This window comes from Cuculus canorus, chromosome 26, assembly GCF_017976375.1.
Source record: "Cuculus canorus isolate bCucCan1 chromosome 26, bCucCan1.pri, whole genome shotgun sequence".
NCBI lineage: Eukaryota > Metazoa > Chordata > Aves > Cuculiformes > Cuculidae > Cuculus > Cuculus canorus.
Window position 1 is genome coordinate 6,797,736 of NC_071426.1, and position 17,679 is coordinate 6,815,414.

Here is a 17,679-nt window from a genome sequence, read left to right on the forward strand (position 1 = left end):
GTGTTACTGGGACTGATCCCACCGGATTGCAGCACGATGAAGGGGAGCAGCATCAGCCTTTGGGGTTGGATGATGCTGGAGGAGCAGCAGGAAGCCAATAAATCGTGTCACAGCCGGGGAGTCCCCATGTGTCCTCTAAGGTCCTAATCGCCTTCCCACCTTAACGAACCCCGCTGGGGACTGGTGGTTGGGACCCTCTCCCAGTTGCCAGCTGGCGGGGGGGGGGGGGTTGGCCCCACAGCAGCGTTAACTGGGATCCCTCCAATTTATCATAAATATAACTATTAATCCCCACTTTAAATACATTTATCCTGAACTTCTTGGCCCCTTCGTCCCTGCAGCATCCACGTTTGCCGCTGTGAAATGACTAGTGTTAATTAGTCCTTTAATGAGGGTGAGCCTCAGGTGTAGGACCCACTTGCCCCATAGAAAGAATTTTGGGGGGGTTTCCCTCCAGTTTGGGGTTTCTTGGGGCCTTTGTCCTGGGAGGCACTGGAGGATGGAGCCTCCAACCTCCCAAATGTTGGAGGAGCTTGAACTGCCTCCTTGAGGGGGGACTGAGTGGGCTGTGGGAGGGAATGTCCTTCCTGAGGCTTTGGGGACTACGAGGGGGGTCAGTGGCTTCACCTCGATCTTTCCCCACAGTGCCAGGGGTGATGCTGGGGTGTCCCAACTGCCCAGGATGGGTCTCTTCATTGGATCCCCCCCTGCCCTAAAGGAAGGCAGTGGGTGATCTGGGGGGTTATGGCAGGGTCCTGCACTGCCCAACACACACCCTCTGTCCTCCATCTCCACTGGAGCACAGGGACAGGCCACCACCACGTGTGTCCCCCCCGACATGATTTGCAGACTGGGGAGTGGCAGCGGTGGGACACACACCTTTATTGCACATAGAGAGCAGCAGGCAGCGGGCGCGGGGAGGGGGCGCAGTGGCAATGCTCGGGGGGGGGCTGCAAGGGGGCTGCGGCCCCCAATTTCCACCCCATCCCTTTTTTTTTTAGAGTGGGGGGTGTCTCCCTGAGTTTCCCCCATCCTTAATCCCAAGTTCCACCCCCCCAGGTTGGCTCAATACTGGCGGTGCCCGAAGGAACCTCGTACCAGGGTGTGGGGGGTGATGGCCCCCCCAAATGTCCCCATATCCTCTCCCCTGTGTCCATCACAGCAGGTTTTTGTTGCGTTTGGGGACGATCTTCCTCACCGTCCGGCGCTCGGAGATGTTCCTCTTGACACGGATGGTGGGGGCAATGGGGGGCTCGGGGACAAGCGAGGGGCTGGAGTGGGCTTTGGTCAAAGTGGGGGGGTCTGTGGGGGCCACCACTGGCCCAGCTTGGGCTTCCCACCCCTCCAAATCCCGGGCACCGGTGTTGATCCACGTCTCCAGCACCTGCACGTAGGTCTCGTAGCGACGTCTCTGTTGCGGGGGGGAGGATGGAGATGAGCCACCACCATGGGGATATCCCCTGGTGCCCCTGGGTGTCCCATGTAATTAATTAACTAATTAGGAATTAATCTGCCGCACCTCGTAGAGGAGATACTCCTTCTTCAAGCGGTATTCGTCCAGGTCACGGGCTCGTCCTCGCTTGTTGGGGAGGTTGCGTTGATGCTCAAAGAGCTCCTCAGCCACCCGCTCCATCCATGCCTCATGGGAGCGGAGCTGCTCCTCCTGCCCGGGAGAGAAAGTCAGGGTTGGGGGGGGCGGGCCACGGGTCAGATTTGGGGTGATTTGGGAGGTTAAGGGGGAATTTGGGGTGCAGAATGGAGATTTGGGGTCTGCTGGGTCCAGAGGAGTCATATTTGGAGTGACTTTGGAGGTCCTGGAGGGAATTTGGGGTGGTTTACGAGGTCTAGGGAGGGGAGTTTGGAGTATTTTGGGGTGAAGAGGGGAGGTTTGGAGTATTTGAGTGCAGATTTGGGGTCTGCTGGGTCTGGGGGAGGCAGATTTGGGATGTTTTGGGAGGTGTAGGGAGGAGAGTTTGGAGTATTTTGGGGTGCAGAGGGGAGATTTGGAGTGTTTGGGGCCAGATTTGGGGTAGTTTGTGAGGATCTGGGTGGAATTTGGGGTCCAGAAGGGAGAATTTGGGTGGTTTGGGGGCAGATTTGGGGTACACTGGGTCTGGGGGTGTCAGATGTGGAATGGCTCGGAAGCCTCTAGGGGGAATCTGAGGTGGTTTGGGAGATCTAGGGAGGAGAGTTTGGGGTATTTTGGGGTGCAGAGGGGAGATTTGGAGTGGAGTGGGGGCAGATTTCAGGTCTGCTGGGTCCAGGCGGGGGTAAATTCGGGGTGGCTGGGGGCAGATTTGGGAGTTCTTGGGATCCAGGGAGGTGGATTTGGGGTCTGTGGAGGGGGCCGCTCACCGGGGGGCTGCGACTGGGGGCAGCAGGGAGGATAGGGCGGACGAAGCGGCGTTGGGACCCGACAGCAGCAGGAAAGGCAGGTGAGGAGAAGAGAGCAGCCACCAAGTTGACGCGGGAGATCCAGGACAACATCTCCTCTGAGGTCCTGCCGTGATTGAGGAGGGCATGGGTGATGTCCTCACCCTTGGGGACATCTTCGTGTCCCCCGCTTTGGGGCGACATGTCCTCCAAGGTCCTACTATGACTGAGGAGGTCATGGGTGATGTCCTCACCCTTGGGAACAACTTTGTGTCCCCTCCTTTGAAATGGGGACATCTCCTCCGAGGTCACACTATGACTGAGGAAGTCATGGGTGATGTCCTCACCGTTGAGGACATCTCTGTGTGCCCTCCTTTGAAGGGGGGACATCTCCTCCAAGGTCCTACCATGACTGCGGAGGTGATAGGTGATGTCCTCACCCTTGGAGACAACTTTGTGTCCCCCCTTTGGGGTGGGGTGGTTACTCACGGGGCTTGGAAGAGGAAGACGCGCCAGTCGGCCGTCTGCAAGCGGAAGACGTTGGGGCGCTTGGTGTATTTGCTGGCGCGCTCGGCCAAGGCATGGTGGACGCCCAAGGGCTCCTCGGCCTCGGTGCCTCCTTCCTCCTGGGGGGCCGGGAAGGGCCCCGGCTCAGAGGGGCGGCGAGTGCCCCCTGCACGCCCCCCGGGTTTGAGGAAGAAGAGGAGTGTCCCCTTCAGCACTGCCTGGAAGGGCTTCCAGCCCCGTCTGCCCCACGGTGCTGGAGGGGAGAAGTTGGGGGGAAGGGTTGGACCCCAAAGCTGGGCTTCAAAATATGCCCCCCCATCTCCTCCTCCAAAGCTGTGTGCCCTCAGCTCAACAGACCCTGCTCTTGTGCCCTGCCCCCGGACCCCAAAACACCCCAAATCCACCCCAAAATACCACAAATCCAACCCCCTGACCCCAAAAGGCCCCACATCTACCCCAAAACATCCCAAATCCACCCCAAACCACCTCAGATCTGCCCCAAAACACTCCAAATCTGCCACCCTGACCCCAAAAGGCCTCAAATATGCCCCAAACCCCTCAATCTACCCCCAAACCACCCCAAATCTGCCCCACTTAGACCCGCAAACCCTCCAAATTACCCCTAACCTCTCTTCAAACCTGCCCCCCTCCCCAAAAATACCCTAAATCTCCCCTCTGTACCCCAGGAAACCCCCAATATCCTCCTAGCTCCCCCCAGATCTGTTCCCCCTACCCCCAAACCATCCCAAATCTGCCCCCTAGACACCCCCTTCCCCAAATCTGCTCCTCCTGCCCCAAAACCGCCCCTAAATCTCCCTTCTGCACCCCAGGAAACCCCAAACCTCCCCTAAAATACCCTAAACATGCACACACACCTTTCCAAACCACCCTAAATTACCCCCAACCTCTCCCAAACCTGCCTCCCCCACCCCCAAAACCCCCCCAAATCTACCCTCTGCACCCCAAGAAACCCCAAGTGACCCTAAATATGCCCTCTGTAACCCCCAAACTCCCCAAACCTGTCCCCCACCCCCTCAAATTGCCACCCCCTCACTTTTTTTGCCGTCAGCCTCAGCCAGCACCTTCCTGGCCAGCCAGCCCCTGCGATAGGTGACAGCCCGGGTTACCCCCGGCAGCTCCAGGAAGGGATTGCTCTTCTTACGGCCAAGGGGGGCCAAACTGCCCCCCGCAGCCGCTTCTTCCTCCTCCTCCTCATCATCCCTACGAGGGGGGTTCTCAGCATCACAAAGTGCCCCCCAACCCCATTTTTCAACCCCATAACCCCATACTCACGCTGCCCACGCCAGCTTCTCATTGCGGATGGAGCTGTAGAGAGCCTGAACGGGGGAAAAATGGGGTTCAGGGGGAAAAAGTGGGGTTTAGGAGGGGAAAAGTGGGGTTCAGGGGGATCCTAGGGGTGCCCCCCCTCCTTTTTAACCCCACCAACCTTAAGCTGCTCCTTGGGGAAGTCCTGCCCGTCCATCATCCCGCTCAGGTTGGTGATGAATTCCATGCTGGTCATGGCACGACCAAGGTGCTGTAGGGGTCACATGGGTGGGTACCCCCCTTTTTGATTTTTGCACCTTAAAAATGGCAGGATGGGGGGTTTGGGGGGGCTCCCTCCCCCTCCTTTTACCTGTCCATGGAGGTCAGTGTTCAGCAGCATGATGGCACACGTCAGGGTGTGCGCAGCGTCTGAGGGGCAAAGCGGAGGTCAGGGGACCCCGAATGGGTGCAGCTGGGGGGGACAAAGGGCTGGGAGGGGGTAATTAAGCCCCCAAGACCCTAAAGCTGCCCCCCAAATCCCCCAATCTGCCCCCAAATCACCCCAAACCCCAAATCACCCCAAACCCCAAATCACCCCAAACCTGCCCTCCCCATGTCCCTCCAAATTCCCAATCCGCCCCCAAACCACACAAAATCTGCCCCCAAACCACCTCAAATCTGCCCCCCAAATCTCACAATCTGCCCCCAAATCCCCCCTCTGCACCCCAGGAGACCCCCAATTTCCCCCCAAACCTGCTCTCCCAATCCCAAACCACCCCAAATCTGCCCTCAAAAGCCCCCAATCTGCCCCCAAACCACCCTAAACTCAGCCCCGATCCCAAACCATCCCAAATTTGCCTCCCAAATCCACCCCAAATCTGCTCCCCAACCCCAAACTATCCCAAATCTTCCCCTCCTGAACCCCCAAAACCCCCAGCCTCCCCCAAACCACCCAAATCTGTCCTCCAAAACTACCAATTTGCCCCCAAATCGCCCCAAATCAGCCAAAAACCTAAAAAACCAGCCAAAATCTACCCCCAAAACCACCCAATCTGCCCTCTAATCACCCCAACCGCAAAATCACCCTAAACTTGCCCCCATAATCCCAAACCATCCCAAATCTGCCCCCATGAGCCCCTAGTCTGCCCCCAAATCTCCCCCTGATCCCAAACCACCCAAATCTGCCCCTGAAAACCCCCAAACTACCCCAAATCTGCGCCCCGAAACACACCGAAACCACCCCAACCTCCCTTCTGCACCCCAGGAGACCCCCAACCACCCCAAATCTGCCCCTCTCAATCCCAAACCACCCCAGATATGCCCCCCAAACTCCCCAGTCTGCCCCCAAACCACGCCAAATCTGACCCCAAATCCCAAACCACCCCAAATCTGCCCCCCCCCAAACCTGAAACTGCCCCAAACACCCCAAATCTGCCCCAAACTCCTCAATGTGCCCACAAACCACCCCAAACCTGATCCTTGCGTGGGACTGGGAGAAGGTTGGGTGGAAGGGGCTGGGTGGGGGGCTCTGGGGGTGCCCAGCAGGGTCTGGGGGTGCTGCCCCTGCCTTGTGGGGTCTCACCTGGGGAGGGGAAGGCACCGGGGTTGCAGCAATGGTAGCGGCGAGAGAAGTGGCTGAGAATGCGCTCGCGCTCCTGCGTCTCACCCGTCAGCACCAGCGCCTGCAGGAAGGACCTGACCCCATCCCGCCATTAGGCCCCCCCAAAAAACACCTATCCCCCGCCACAAGCCCCCTCTAGATTCTGCCTGCACCCTTAACCTCAAATCCAACCCTGGACCCCAAATCTTTCCCCACCGGAGTCTGGCAGACCTCAAATCTGCCCCCCCTCCATCAATCCCCACTCCCCACTAGAGCCCCAAACTTGGACCTCCCTGCTCCAGCAGAACCCCCCACCCTAGGACCCCTCCAAATCTGTCCCCTAGGACTCCAAATCTGCCCCCTCGTGGATCCCAGTAGACCCCAAATCTACCCCATTGATCCTAAAATACCCCAAATTTGCCCTCCAGACTCTAATCTCTCCCCTCAGCCTCAAAACACACCAAAATTGCCCCCCTGACCCCAAATCTACCCCCCCCCGGCCCCATATCTGCACCACCACCCCACCACCCCAAATTTCCCCTTCCAGACCCCATGTGTGTCCCCCATGGCCCTCAGTAGATACCAAATCTGTCTTCCCAAACCCTAAATCTGCTCCCAGACCCCAAAGTACCCCAAATCTGCCCCCCTGGACTCCATCAGACCCCAAATCTGCCCCCTATGGACACCAAATCTACTCTCAGACCCTGAAGTACCCCAAAAATTACCCTCCTGTCCCCAAATCTGCCTCTCTGAACTTCAGCAGACGCCAAAATCTGCCGCCCATGGACCCCACCAGACCCTTAATCCACTCCCAGACCCCCAAATACCCCAAATCTGCCCCCCTAACCCCATATCTGCCACTCCTGGCCCCCAAACACACCAAATTTGCCCACCCCAGCCCCAAGTCTGCACCCCTCAAATCCCCCATCACCCCAAAACCGCCCCCCTGGACCCCAATAACCCCAAACCACCTCAAATCTCTCCTCCCTTCAGCTTCCCCAACCTCCTTTCCCCCAAAATCCCCACCACCGCTATCAATCGAGGAGGGGACACCTCCACCAGCCCTACCTGAGCGCCTGGTCCAGCGTTTGGCCCCCAAACTGGAAGAAGTCCAGGTACTCCTGGGCCACCATTGCACTGAAATCATTGCTGGAGGAGGGGAGATGACCTTGAGGAAGGGTGTCCAACCCAAGGAGCCCCCCACAAAGTGTGTCTGTCCGCCTCCCAAATCCTTACTTCTTGCGGAGGAATGCAGCCACCTGGGACTTTTTGAAGCCGTCAAGGTGGAAAAGGCGAGCAGCCAAGCGCTGCGCCTCCCCCCGTTGTCTCTGTCCCCCATTTGCCAGCACCAATGGCACCGTGGACCCCTCTGGCTGGCATCTAGGGAGGGAGAAGGTGGGGGGGTCAGGAGGCTTTTTGGAAGCGAGGTGGGGGGGGTGTACCCTTAATTCTGCCCTGCTGGGTTGTGTGGGGATGGGGGGAAATGGGGGAGATTGGGGGAGCAGGAGGGGTGGAAGGGGGATGGGGAGGTAGGTAGGGGTCTGGGGGGGTTGCTGGGGAACAGACAGACAAAACAGACAGGAGTTTGGGGGGTCAGGAGGTCTTTTGAAAGGGGGGTCCCCTTGATTCTGCTCTGCTGGGTTGTGTGGGTCTGGAAGGGATTGGGGGCATTGGGGAGAAATGAGGGGGAAAGGTTTTTTTTTGGGGGGGGGAATGGAGGGGTCAGGAGAAATAGAAGGGGTCTGGGGGGGTTGCTGGAGGACAGACAGATAGAACAGAGAGGGGTTTGGAGGGGTCAAGAGGTCTTTTGGAGGGAGAGGTGGTCCCTTTGATTCTGCCCTGCTGTGTTGTGTGAGGCTGGGGGGAATGGAGGGTTGGGGGGGATTGGGAGGGGTCAGGGGTGGATGGAGCGGGGCTGGGGGGAGTGGAAAAAGGTCTTAAGGGGTGGTTGGGGGACAGATAGAACAGATGGGTTTGGAGGGGTCAGGAGGTCTTTTTTTTGGAGGGGGGGGTCCCTTGATTCTGGTCTGCTGGGTCCTGTGGGGATGGGAGGGGTTGGAGGGAATGGGGAGAAATGGGGTTTTGGGGGGGTCAGGGGATGGAGGGGGGGCTGGGAGATGGAAAAGAGTCTGGGGGGGTGATTGTGGGACAGACAGACAGAACAGACAGTGATTTGGAGGGGTCAGGAGATCTTTTGGAAGGGGGGGCATTTCTTGATTCTTCACTGCTGGGTTGTGTGGGGATGGGAGGGGTTGGGGGGCAATGGGTTAGTTTTTTTGGAAATTGGGGGGGGTCATGGGAGATGAAGGGGGGCAGGGGGGGCATACAGGGGTCTGAGGGAGTGCTGGAGGACACATGGACAGAACAGACAGGTGTTTGGAGGGGTCAGGAAGCCTTTTGAAGCGGGGGTTCCCTTTATCTGCTCTGCTGGGTTGTGTGGGGCTGAAGGAATGGAAGGCTTTGAGGTGAAATGGGGGGGAATGGGGGGAAATGGGGTTTTGGGAGAGGAATGGGGGGACAAGGGGGGATGGAGGGGGCAGGGGGGCACAGTTGAGGGACAGACAGACAGACAGAACAGAGAGGGGTTTGGGGGTTCAGCCAGCAGTGGGGGGGATACCCTTAATTCTGCCCCAATGGCTGCGTAGGGCTGGGAGGGGGAACTGGGGGGGTCGGAGGGCGGGTCAGGGGGTCTGGGGGTGCGGAAAGACAGATGGACATCTGCAAGTCATATGTACGGACAGGATTTGGGGGTTCAGGGAGGCTGGGGGAGTAGAAGGGGATTGGGAAGGAAGGTGGATGGGGAACGGGGGGAGAATGGGTGGTGAGGGGACGGGGGGGACAGACAGACAGATGGGGTCAAGAGGCATGGGCAGGTGTTTGAGGGGACAGGGGTTCTGGGGGGACAGACGGACAGAGAGGGTGTGGGGGGACAGACAGGGCATTGGGGTGGGATTTAGGGGGTGCAGAGGGAAGTGGGGGGACAGACAGAGATCTGGGAGGACAGATGGACAGAGGGGGCGTTGGAGGGACAGACAGGACTTTGGGATGGGATTTTGAGGGGGACAGACAGACAGAGAGGGGTAGACAGGGCTCTGGGAGCAGAGGGAAGGGGAACAGATGGACAGGGGGACAGACACAGCTTTGGGATGGGATTTCAGGGGAAGATGGATGGATGGACAGAGGTGGGAGGACAGACAGGGCTGGGGGGGGCAGGGGATTGCCCCATGCGGGGTGCGGGTCCCTCACCCCTGGGCGCTGTTGGGGGGCTCCAGCGGGGGCTCCTCGCCCATCTTGGGGGGCTGGTCCTCCACGGTGGGGGGCGACTGGGGGGGTCCCTGCGCCACGTCTCCCCCCGGGGGCGCTGTGAGCCACGCAGTCATGGGAGGGCCCCCCCGGGACATCCAGGCAAACCCCGGCCCCGTGGGACCCCGTGGAGGCAGGGATGAGAGGGAGGATGGAGGGGTCAAGGGGCTGGGGGGTGGCTGGACCCCCCCTCCCAGGGGCTGAGATAGGGGTTTGGGGGGGGGCTGGGAGCGATCTAGGGGGGTCAGGGGGCTGGGAGGAGCCTGGAATCCCCCTTCCAAGAGATGCGATGGGGGTAATGGGGGGCTGGGGGGAGGCTGGGGGTGGGCTGGGGGGGTCATGGAGCTGGGAAGGGGCTGGACCCCCCTTCCCAGGGGATGATGTGGGAGTTTGGGGGAGGTCTGAGGGCAATCGGGGAGGGTCAGAGGGCTTGGGGGGTGTTGGAATCTCTCTTTAATGGGCTGGAATGGGGGTGTGGGGAGGGGCTGGGGGTAATTTGGGGGGGTCAGGGGGCTGGCGGGGGGCTGGACCCCTCCTCCCAGGGGATGAGATGGGGGTGATGGTGGGCTGGGGGGAGAGTGGGGGTGGACCCCCCTTCCCAGGGGATGATGTGGGGTGTTGGGGGGGGTCAGGGGGCTCAGTGGGGGCTGGAATGGGAGAGTGGAGAGGTGCTGGAGGTGATCTGAGGGAGTCAGGGGGTTGGGAGGGGGATGGTCCCCCCCTCCCAGGGGATGGGATAAGGGTGGTGGTGGACTGGCAGGGCGCTGGGGGTGATCTGGGGGGGTCAAGGGACTTGGGGGGCACTGGACCCCTCCTCTCATGGGCTGAAATGAGGGGCCGGTGGGGAGCTGGTGCTGCTGGGTGGGGGTCAAGTGGGTGGGGGGGTCCCAGTTGTCCCCCTCTGGGATAAGCTCCAGTGGGGCAGGGGGCTTGGGGCGGTCCCACTCCCCCCATTCTGGGCTGGGGGGGCAGTGGACCTCCCCACCCAGGCAATGACGTGGGGGGCTGCAGGGGTGCTGGGGGTGATCTGGGGGGGTCAAGGGCCTGGGGGAGTCCTGGTCATTTCCTCCTGGGGTGGGGGGCTCAAGGGGGTCCTGGTGTCCCCATTGCAGGCTGGGGGGGTCCCAGTGTCCCCCCTGCAGAGTCGGGGATTCTGGGGGGTCCCTGTCCCCCCATTCCAGGCTGGGGGAGGGGACAGATCCAAGGGGCTGATGCGGGGGGGGCCGGAGCTCCAGACTGGGGGGTTCGAGGGGTCCTGGGGGTGGAGAAGGCACATTGAGTGGGGGATCCCCATCAGTGCTGGTAGCCCCCACCCCAAAAAGCCCCAGGGCTGGGGGTGCCCACACTCACCGTGGTCCCCTCCGGCCGGGAGGCACCCAAGATCTGGGGGGGAGCAGCTGGAAGGGGGACACCCCTGCCCCATGGCACCATGGAGCCGGTAAAGGGGCACCCAGTGGGCACCCATGGGCGCCAGCACCCGGCTCTGGAAGAGGGGGTTGGTGTGGAAGTGGGGCTCCTCCTCCTCCAGGTCCTCGTCTTCCTCAGCATCTTCCTCACGGGAGGAGCAGCCATCCGCATCTTCATCTTCATCATCATCATCCTCGTCCTCTTCCCTGCTCTCGGGAGGCTGGAGGTCAGGTGAGGGTGGTCCATCCATGGGCTTGGATCTGGGCAAGATGCCCTCATCCATGGGCATGAACTTGGGTGAGATGTTCTCATCCATGGGCATGGACTGGGACGAGATGTTCCCATCCGTGGGCATTGCTTTGGGTGAGATGCTCCCATCCACAGGCACGGCCTTGCCTGAGGTGCCCTCATCCATGGGTATGAACCTGGGTGAGGTGTTCCCATCTGTAAGCATGGCCTTGGGCAAGGTGCTCCTATCCATGGTCACATGTTCCTGCGAGATGTTCCCATCTGTGGGCATGGCCTTGGGTGAGATGCCCTCATCCATGGGCATGGCCTTGGGTGAAATGTTCCCATCTGTGGGCATGGCCTTGGGTGAGATGCCCTCATCCATGGGTATGAACCTGGGTGAGACATTCCCATCTGTAAGCAAGGCCTTGGGCAAGGTGTTCCTATCCATGGTCACATGTTCCTGCGAGACATTCCCATCCGTGGGCACGGCCTTGGGTGAGATGTTCCCATCCGTGGGCATGGCCTTGGGTGAGATGCCCTCATCCACGGGCATGGCCTTGGGTGAAATGTTCCCATCGATGGGCATGGCCTTGGGTGAGATGCCCTCATGCATGGGCACGAAACTGGGTGAGATGTTCCCATCCATGGGCATCACCTTGGGCAAGATGCACCTATCCATGGGCACATGCTCCTGTGAGATGGGCTCATCTGTGGGCACAAACTTGGGTGAAATGCTGTCATCCATGCATATGAACTTGGGCGAGATGCTCCTTTTCATGGGCATAAACTTGGGCGAGATGGTCCCATCTGTGGGCATGATCATGGGTGAGATGCTCCTATCCATGGGCATGGCCTTGAGCATGATGCTCCTATCCACAGGCACGTGCTCCTGTGAGATGGTCCCTTCCATGGGCATAGACTTGGGCAATATGGTCCCATCTATCAGTACTTGGTCTTTCAAGATGGTCTCTTCCACAGGCATGGACATGGGGGAGATGCTCCCATCTGTAGGCAAGTGGCCATGGTGCTCATGTGAGATGCTATCAGCCATGGACATGTGTGAGATGTTCTCATATGTGGATTCATGGCCTTGGTGCTCATGCAAGACCTTCAGATTCACAGGCACGGACTTGGATGAGATGGTCCTATCCATTGGCTTGTGCTCATGTAAGACATCTGTAGACACATGGAAGATGCTTTCGTGTGCAGGTCCATGGCCTTGGTGCTCATAGAAGATGCTCTCATCCATGGGCATGGACTCGAGTGAGATGTCCTTAGCCAGAGTCATGGACATGGGTGAGATGCTCCCATCCACAGATACATGGAAGATGTTCTTGTTTGTGGATCCACAGCCTTGGCGCTCATGGAAGATGCTCTCATCCATGGGTGTAGACTTGGGTGAGATGGTCCCAACCTTGGGCATGTGCTCATGTGACATGTTCCCCTCTGTAGGCACATGGCCATAGTGCTCTTGTGAGATGCTCCCACGTCTAGACATGTGGAAGATGCTCTCATACGTGGGTCCACGGCCTAGGTGCTCACGCAAGATGCTCCCATCTGTGGGCATAAATTTGGGCAAGATGCTCTCCTCTGTGGACCCAGGACCATGCCAAAGGTGTGAGATGCTCTCCTCTGTGGATCCAGGACCATGTTGCTGGCACAAGGTGCTCTCCTCTGTGGACTCAGGACCATGATGCTGGTGTGAGATGCTCTCCTCTGTGGACGCAGGACCACACTGCTGGTGCAAGATGCTCTCCTCTGTGGATCCAGGACCACGTTGCTGGTGCGAGGTGCTCTCCTCTGTGGATCCAGGACCACGTCGCTGGTGTGAGGTGCTCTCCTCTGTGGACCCAGGACCATGATGCTGGTGTGAGATGCTCTCCTCTGTGGACTCAGGACCATGCCAAAGGTAAGAGATGCTCTCCTCTGTGGATGCAGGACCACATTGCTGGTGCAAGATGCTCTCCTCTGAGGATCCAGGACCATGTCGCTGGTGCGAGGTGCTCTCCTCTGAGGATCCAGGACCATGTCGCTGGTGCGAAGTGCTCTCCTCTGTGGATCCAGGACCATGTTGCTGGTGCAAGATGCTCTCCTCTGTGGACTCAAGACCACGGTGCTGGTGCGAGGTGCTCTCCTCTGTGGATCCAGGACCATGACGCTGGTGTGAGACGCTCTCCTCTGTGGACCCAGGATCACAACAAAGGTGTGAGGTGCTCTCCTCTGTGGACCCAGGACCACGGTGCTGGTGCGAGATGCTCTCCTCGATGCTCTGTGTGGTGGCCGCAGTGCCATGGCTGTGGTACCAGCTGTCCTGGGGTGCTTGGTGGTGGTCAGCACCATCCAGCTGCCCGTCAATGGCACCTTGCAGCTCCCAGACACAGAGCTGGGCTTGCACCAGGCTGGCCCAGAAGACGTCGGTGCCGGTGGGCGCCACAGTGGGTGCCACAGTGGGTGCCACGGTAGGTGCCGTGGTGGGTGCCATGGAGGTCACCCCTTTGTCCCCAGCTCCTGAGAAGACGATGGCATCCTGCGCCGCCAGGACCCCCGTGGTGGTGGGGCTGGTGGTGGTGGTGGCCACTGGCTCCATGGTGCGGTGGCCACCACTACAGCTGCCCACCCACGGCGGGCAAGCACCTGTCCCGCATCCATCGTGGTGTCGCGGCGCTCGGCTCCATGGCGGGGTCAGCCTGCGGGGACAGCGGAGTGGGTGATGGGAGGAGGAGAAGAAGAGGAGGGAGGGAGGAAGAAGAGAGGGAGAGAAGGAGGAAGGGCGGGGAGGGAGGCAGAAGAAGGGAGAAAGAAGGGAAAGAACAAGGAGGGAAGGATGGAGGAAGAAGAAAGGGAGGTAGGGATGGAGGATGAAGAGAGGGAGAGAGGGAGGGAAGGAAGGACGGAGGAAGAAGAGAGGATGGATGGAGGAAGAAGGGAGGGAGGGAGGGAGGGAGAGAAAGGGAGGTGGGAAGGATGGAGGAAAAAGACAGGAAGGGAAGGAGGAACATGGGATGGATAGTGGGAGAAGGAAGAGAGGGAGAAGGGGGGGAAGGATGGAGGAGGAGGAGAGGGAGGGGGAAGAAGGAAGGAGGGAGGGAGAAGGAAAAGAGGGAGGGGGCAAGGATGGAGGAAGAAGAAAGGGAAGGAGGGAGGGAAAGATGAAGAAAGGAGGGAGAAAGAAGAGAGGGAAGGAAGGAGGGAGGGAGAGAGTAAGGGAAGGACAGAAGGATAGAGGAGGAAGGAAGAAGGGACAAAGATGGAGGGAAGGAAGAAGAGAGAGGGAGGGAGAAGCAAGGGATGGACGGAGGGAGGGAGAGAGGAAGGAAGGAAAGAAGGAGAGAAGGAGGGAAGGAGGGAAGGAAGAACGGAGGGGGAGTGGAGGGAGGAAGGAGGAAGGGAGGTTAGAGGGAGGAGGAAGAGTGGGAGGGAGGGAATAATGAAGGAAGTACGGAGGGAGAAGGGAAGGAGTGAGGCGAGGGGTATGAAGGAAAGAGGGAGGAAGGAGGAGGGGGAAAGAAGGATGGAGGAAGAAGAGAGGAAGGAGGGAGAGGGGCGGGAGAGGGAAGGAGGAGGAGAGGGTGGAGGGAGGGACCAGAGGAGGAGAGAAGGATGGAAGGAGGAGAGGCAGGAGAGCGTGGGGAGGGGGCGAGGGGGGCACCTGCAGCAGGGGCGGAACTGAGCACCCCCCCAGCACCCACACCCGGTCCTGCGCCCGGCGTCACCCCAGGGCTCCGTGTCACGGGCCCCACGTCACCCGCGTCACCACAGCCACCACTGGCTTCCGGCCCTGCTGGGGCAGGAAAGGGGGATGGGAACTGGGGGGGACGACACCCCAACTGACACTCTCCCACACTGCACCCCACCCTGCACTCCACCCTGAACCCCAGCATGGAGCAGAACCCCATAACAGCCATCAGAGAATCCACTACCGTTTGGGGGGGAGGGGGCACAGCTCACCCGCTTCCCCCAGCGCCCCAGTCCTCAGGGGGGACACACCCCAACCAATAGCCCCCACTGCACCCCACTCTCAAGCCACACAGAGCACAGCCCCGTAGCAGCCATCAGACAATGTCCCCCCAGCGATCACAATAACCCCTTGGGGTCTCCACGGACCTTTTGGGGGGTGCCACGGGGGTTGGGAGGTGCCAAGTGGTTTTGAGGGGCCCTGAGGGGTTTTGGGGGGACCGAGGGGTTTTGGGGACCCCAAGGCATTTCGGGGGTCCCGAGGGATCTGGGGGTCCTCAAAGGGTTTCGGGGGGTATCTTCGAGGGATGTTGGGAGACCCTCGAGGGGTTTTGGGGAGATCTGAGAGGTTTTGAGGATCCCAAGGGGTTTGGGGGGACCCGAGGGATTTTGTGGGTCCCAAGGGTTTTTTTGGGGGACTGACGGGTTTTGAGGGAACCCGAGGGGTTTTGGGGATTCCAAGGGGTTGTGGGGGGACCCGAGGGATTTGGGGGTCCCAAGGGGTTGTGGGGGGACCCAGGGGATTTTGAGGGGGTCCCAAGGGTTATGAGGGCGACCCGAAGGGTTTTGGCGGGGTAGCTGAGAGGTTTGGGGGGGATCCTCAAGTGATTTTGTGGGGAACCAGAGGGGTTTTGGGGGCTCCCGAGGGGTTGGGGGGGGGTCTCCATGGGTTTGGGGTGGTCCCGATGGGGTTTTGGAGGATCCTCAAATGATCTGGGGGGTACCCGAGGGGTATTGGAGCCCTGCGCGCGCCCCCGCCCCTTACCGGCACGGCCCAAGGGCGCCGAGGGGCGTGTCCTGCTCTGGCCACGCCTCCTTCCGCAACAGTCTTGGTCACGCCCCCACGCGAGGCCTCCCCTTCCTAGAACGCGATGCTCATTGGCCACGCCCCCTCGTGCAAATTCCCTGGCGAGCCGGACCTGCAATTGCCACGCCCCCAGAACGAGGCCACGCCACTTCCACCGAACACGCCCCCTACCCGAAAGCGAGGCTGCTCTGGCCGTGCCCCTGTAGGCCACCCCCCTCACTCAGGCCGCGCCCACTTTGCGCCTTCCTGAGCGCGGGGATGGAGCTGGCCCCGCCCCTCGACCAGGACCCGCCCCAACCGGACCGTGGGGCCAAATTCTGCCTCATTATGGGCTCATCCTGCCCTCCATGGATGATCCTGCCCCAACATGGGCTGATCCTGCCTCACTACGGTCCGGTCCTGCTCCCTGGGGCTCCCTGGCATGACCTCCATCCCCAAAGGGCTGCGCTGGGCCCAGATCCCCCTCTCTAGATTTAAATTTTGACCTCAGATTTCACTCCTCCTTTGGTTCCACGCTGAGCAATGGGGCAGGGAGGCTGCATTTGAGTGGAAACCAAGAGAAAAGGTCTTCAGGTTAAGAAAACGGAAAATCCTCGGGCGTGATTCACAGAACTTGTGGTGCCGCGTTAACGAAACAACAACCAGGAGTGGTTAAAGCAGCAGAATCTTGTGATCATTTTCCATGGGGAATGTGGTTCCATTTTGGTGGGAATCCTGGGTTCAGTTCTGGGCCCCTCATTCCAAGAAGGACGTAGATGGGCTGGAGTGCGTCTGGAGAAGGGAACGGAGCTGGGGAAGGGGCTGGAGAACAGGGGATCTGGGAGCGGCTGAGGGACCTGGGGCTGTTTAGCCTGGAGAAAAGGGGGCTGAGAGGAAACCTCATCACTCTCTGCAGCTCCTGGAAAGGAGGTTTTGGGGAGGTGGATGCTGGGCTCTGCTCGAAGTGATGGGACGAGAGGAAAAAGCATCAGGTTGTGCCAGGGAAGGTTTAGATTGGCTATTAGGGAAAAATGTCTCCACTGGCAGAGTGGTGAAGCCCTGGATGAGCCTGCCCAGGGGGAGTCTCCATCCCTGGAGGGGTTCAAAGATTTGCAGGATGCTGCCCCAAATTTTTTTTCCTGTTCAGGTGGGGAGGCCCTGGCCCAGGTTGCCCAGAGCAGTGGTGGCTGCCCCATCCCTGGAGGGGTTCAAGGCCAGGTTGGATGGGCCTTGGAGCCCCTGATCCATTGGGAGGTGTCTCTGCCTATGGCAGGGGTGGGACTGGATGGGTTTTAAGGTCTCTTCCAACCCCACTCATTTAGTGATTCTGTCATTATGTTCTTTCTGGGTCTTCTTTGTGTTTGTTGCTGATACCCAGTGACCCCACACAGATTCATCTCCCTCTGTTCAAGGACATCAGCACAATGGTACTCTCCAAAAAGTCTTATCTCCAGCTGTTTCCCTGCCTGCCCTTCCCAAGTCAATATCAATTTTCCAAAAGCATGAATTATGCCATTAAGTCTCTCTAATTTGGTTTATTAATCATGATCCCAATCTGTCCTCCCCAACATTTCCCTTCTTTCCTTCCAGATCAATGGATTTGCCTTCACCTCTGCCCAGGATGAATTTCCTTTGGGTTTGACCATTCCAGACCACGCAAGCTTCCCACTATGCCTCAGTGTCACCAGCGCTGTCACATCCATGACATGGCATCCTGTGGCACTAAGTGACCAGCAGTGAAGGACCAACATTGAAGCCTTCACGTGTCTCCAGAAGGAATCGCAATACCACCATGAGCATCTTAGCTTGTCCAGTCAAGTCCACTGAATGCTGAAACACATCAAATTCCACAACATCATTCAACATCACTCAAATGGGTGTCCCTTACGGTGATAATTCTTTGGGGAATAACCCTGCCTCGGCTTCAGAGCGTGGTGGATTTTGTGGTTGAGTTTTCTTCTCTGTTTTTCCAATCCTCTATTCAATTCAATACATTCCAATGATCCTGGCAGCTCAGCTCTGCCCATGCCTGTCTTTCTAAGGAGACAGAAGAACAGTTGGCCCCATGCTTTTATGCAGATTTAAAACAGACGAGCGAGGCTATTTCTCATGCAAGCCAGTTTGGCTTTCACTCGCAACCCTGGAAGTCAAGAGTAACTGAATGGAGGCCAAGTTCCTCTAGATTTACAACAATGCATGTGAGAACAGAATTCTGCCCAAAATACCGAGTCTGAGGCTGGCATTAGGTCAG

At 59.1% G+C, this 17,679-nt stretch overlaps 1 protein-coding gene across 6 annotated transcripts; it reads right to left on the bottom strand.

Annotated features, from left to right (window-relative positions):
• Positions 1-873: 873 nt before the first annotated feature.
• On the bottom strand, positions 874-15,507 carry LOC104067007 (PH and SEC7 domain-containing protein 4-like). Of its 6 annotated transcripts, none has more exons than XM_054049647.1 (14): positions 15,408-15,507; positions 10,400-13,374; positions 8,993-9,107; positions 6,983-7,126; positions 6,815-6,895; positions 5,729-5,841; positions 4,517-4,575; positions 4,328-4,417; positions 4,174-4,217; positions 3,935-4,101; positions 2,863-3,133; positions 2,356-2,500; positions 1,520-1,663; positions 874-1,411 (listed from the first exon to the last, which is right to left on the bottom strand). In XM_054049647.1, exons 2-14 carry the CDS (start codon positions 13,272-13,274, stop codon positions 1,157-1,159), a joined length of 4,503 nt encoding a protein of 1,500 aa, XP_053905622.1. In that variant the 5' UTR covers positions 13,275-13,374; positions 15,408-15,507; the 3' UTR covers positions 874-1,156. The 6 variants fall into 6 exon arrangements, with proteins under 6 accessions (XP_053905622.1, XP_053905623.1, XP_053905621.1 ...); XM_054049648.1 differs by lacking the exon at positions 15,408-15,507 and adding an exon at positions 14,337-14,479 and having other exon boundaries at positions 3,935-3,981; XM_054049646.1 differs by lacking the exon at positions 15,408-15,507 and adding an exon at positions 14,337-14,478.
• Between the last annotated feature and the right edge of the window lie 2,172 nt (positions 15,508-17,679).

Coding starts and splice junctions, on each gene's coding strand:
- LOC104067007 (XM_054049647.1), bottom strand. CDS start 13,274: ATGGAGCCAGTGGCCACCACCACCACCAGCCCCACCACCACGGGGGTC. Junction 9,108..10,399: donor CCCGGCCGGAGGGGACCACG/GTGAGTGTGGGC, acceptor CGTGGCTCACAG/CGCCCCCGGGGGGAGACGTG. Junction 3,134..3,934: donor TGAGGCTGACGGCAAAAAAA/GTGAGGGGGTGG, acceptor TCTCCCCTCCAG/CACCGTGGGGCAGACGGGGC.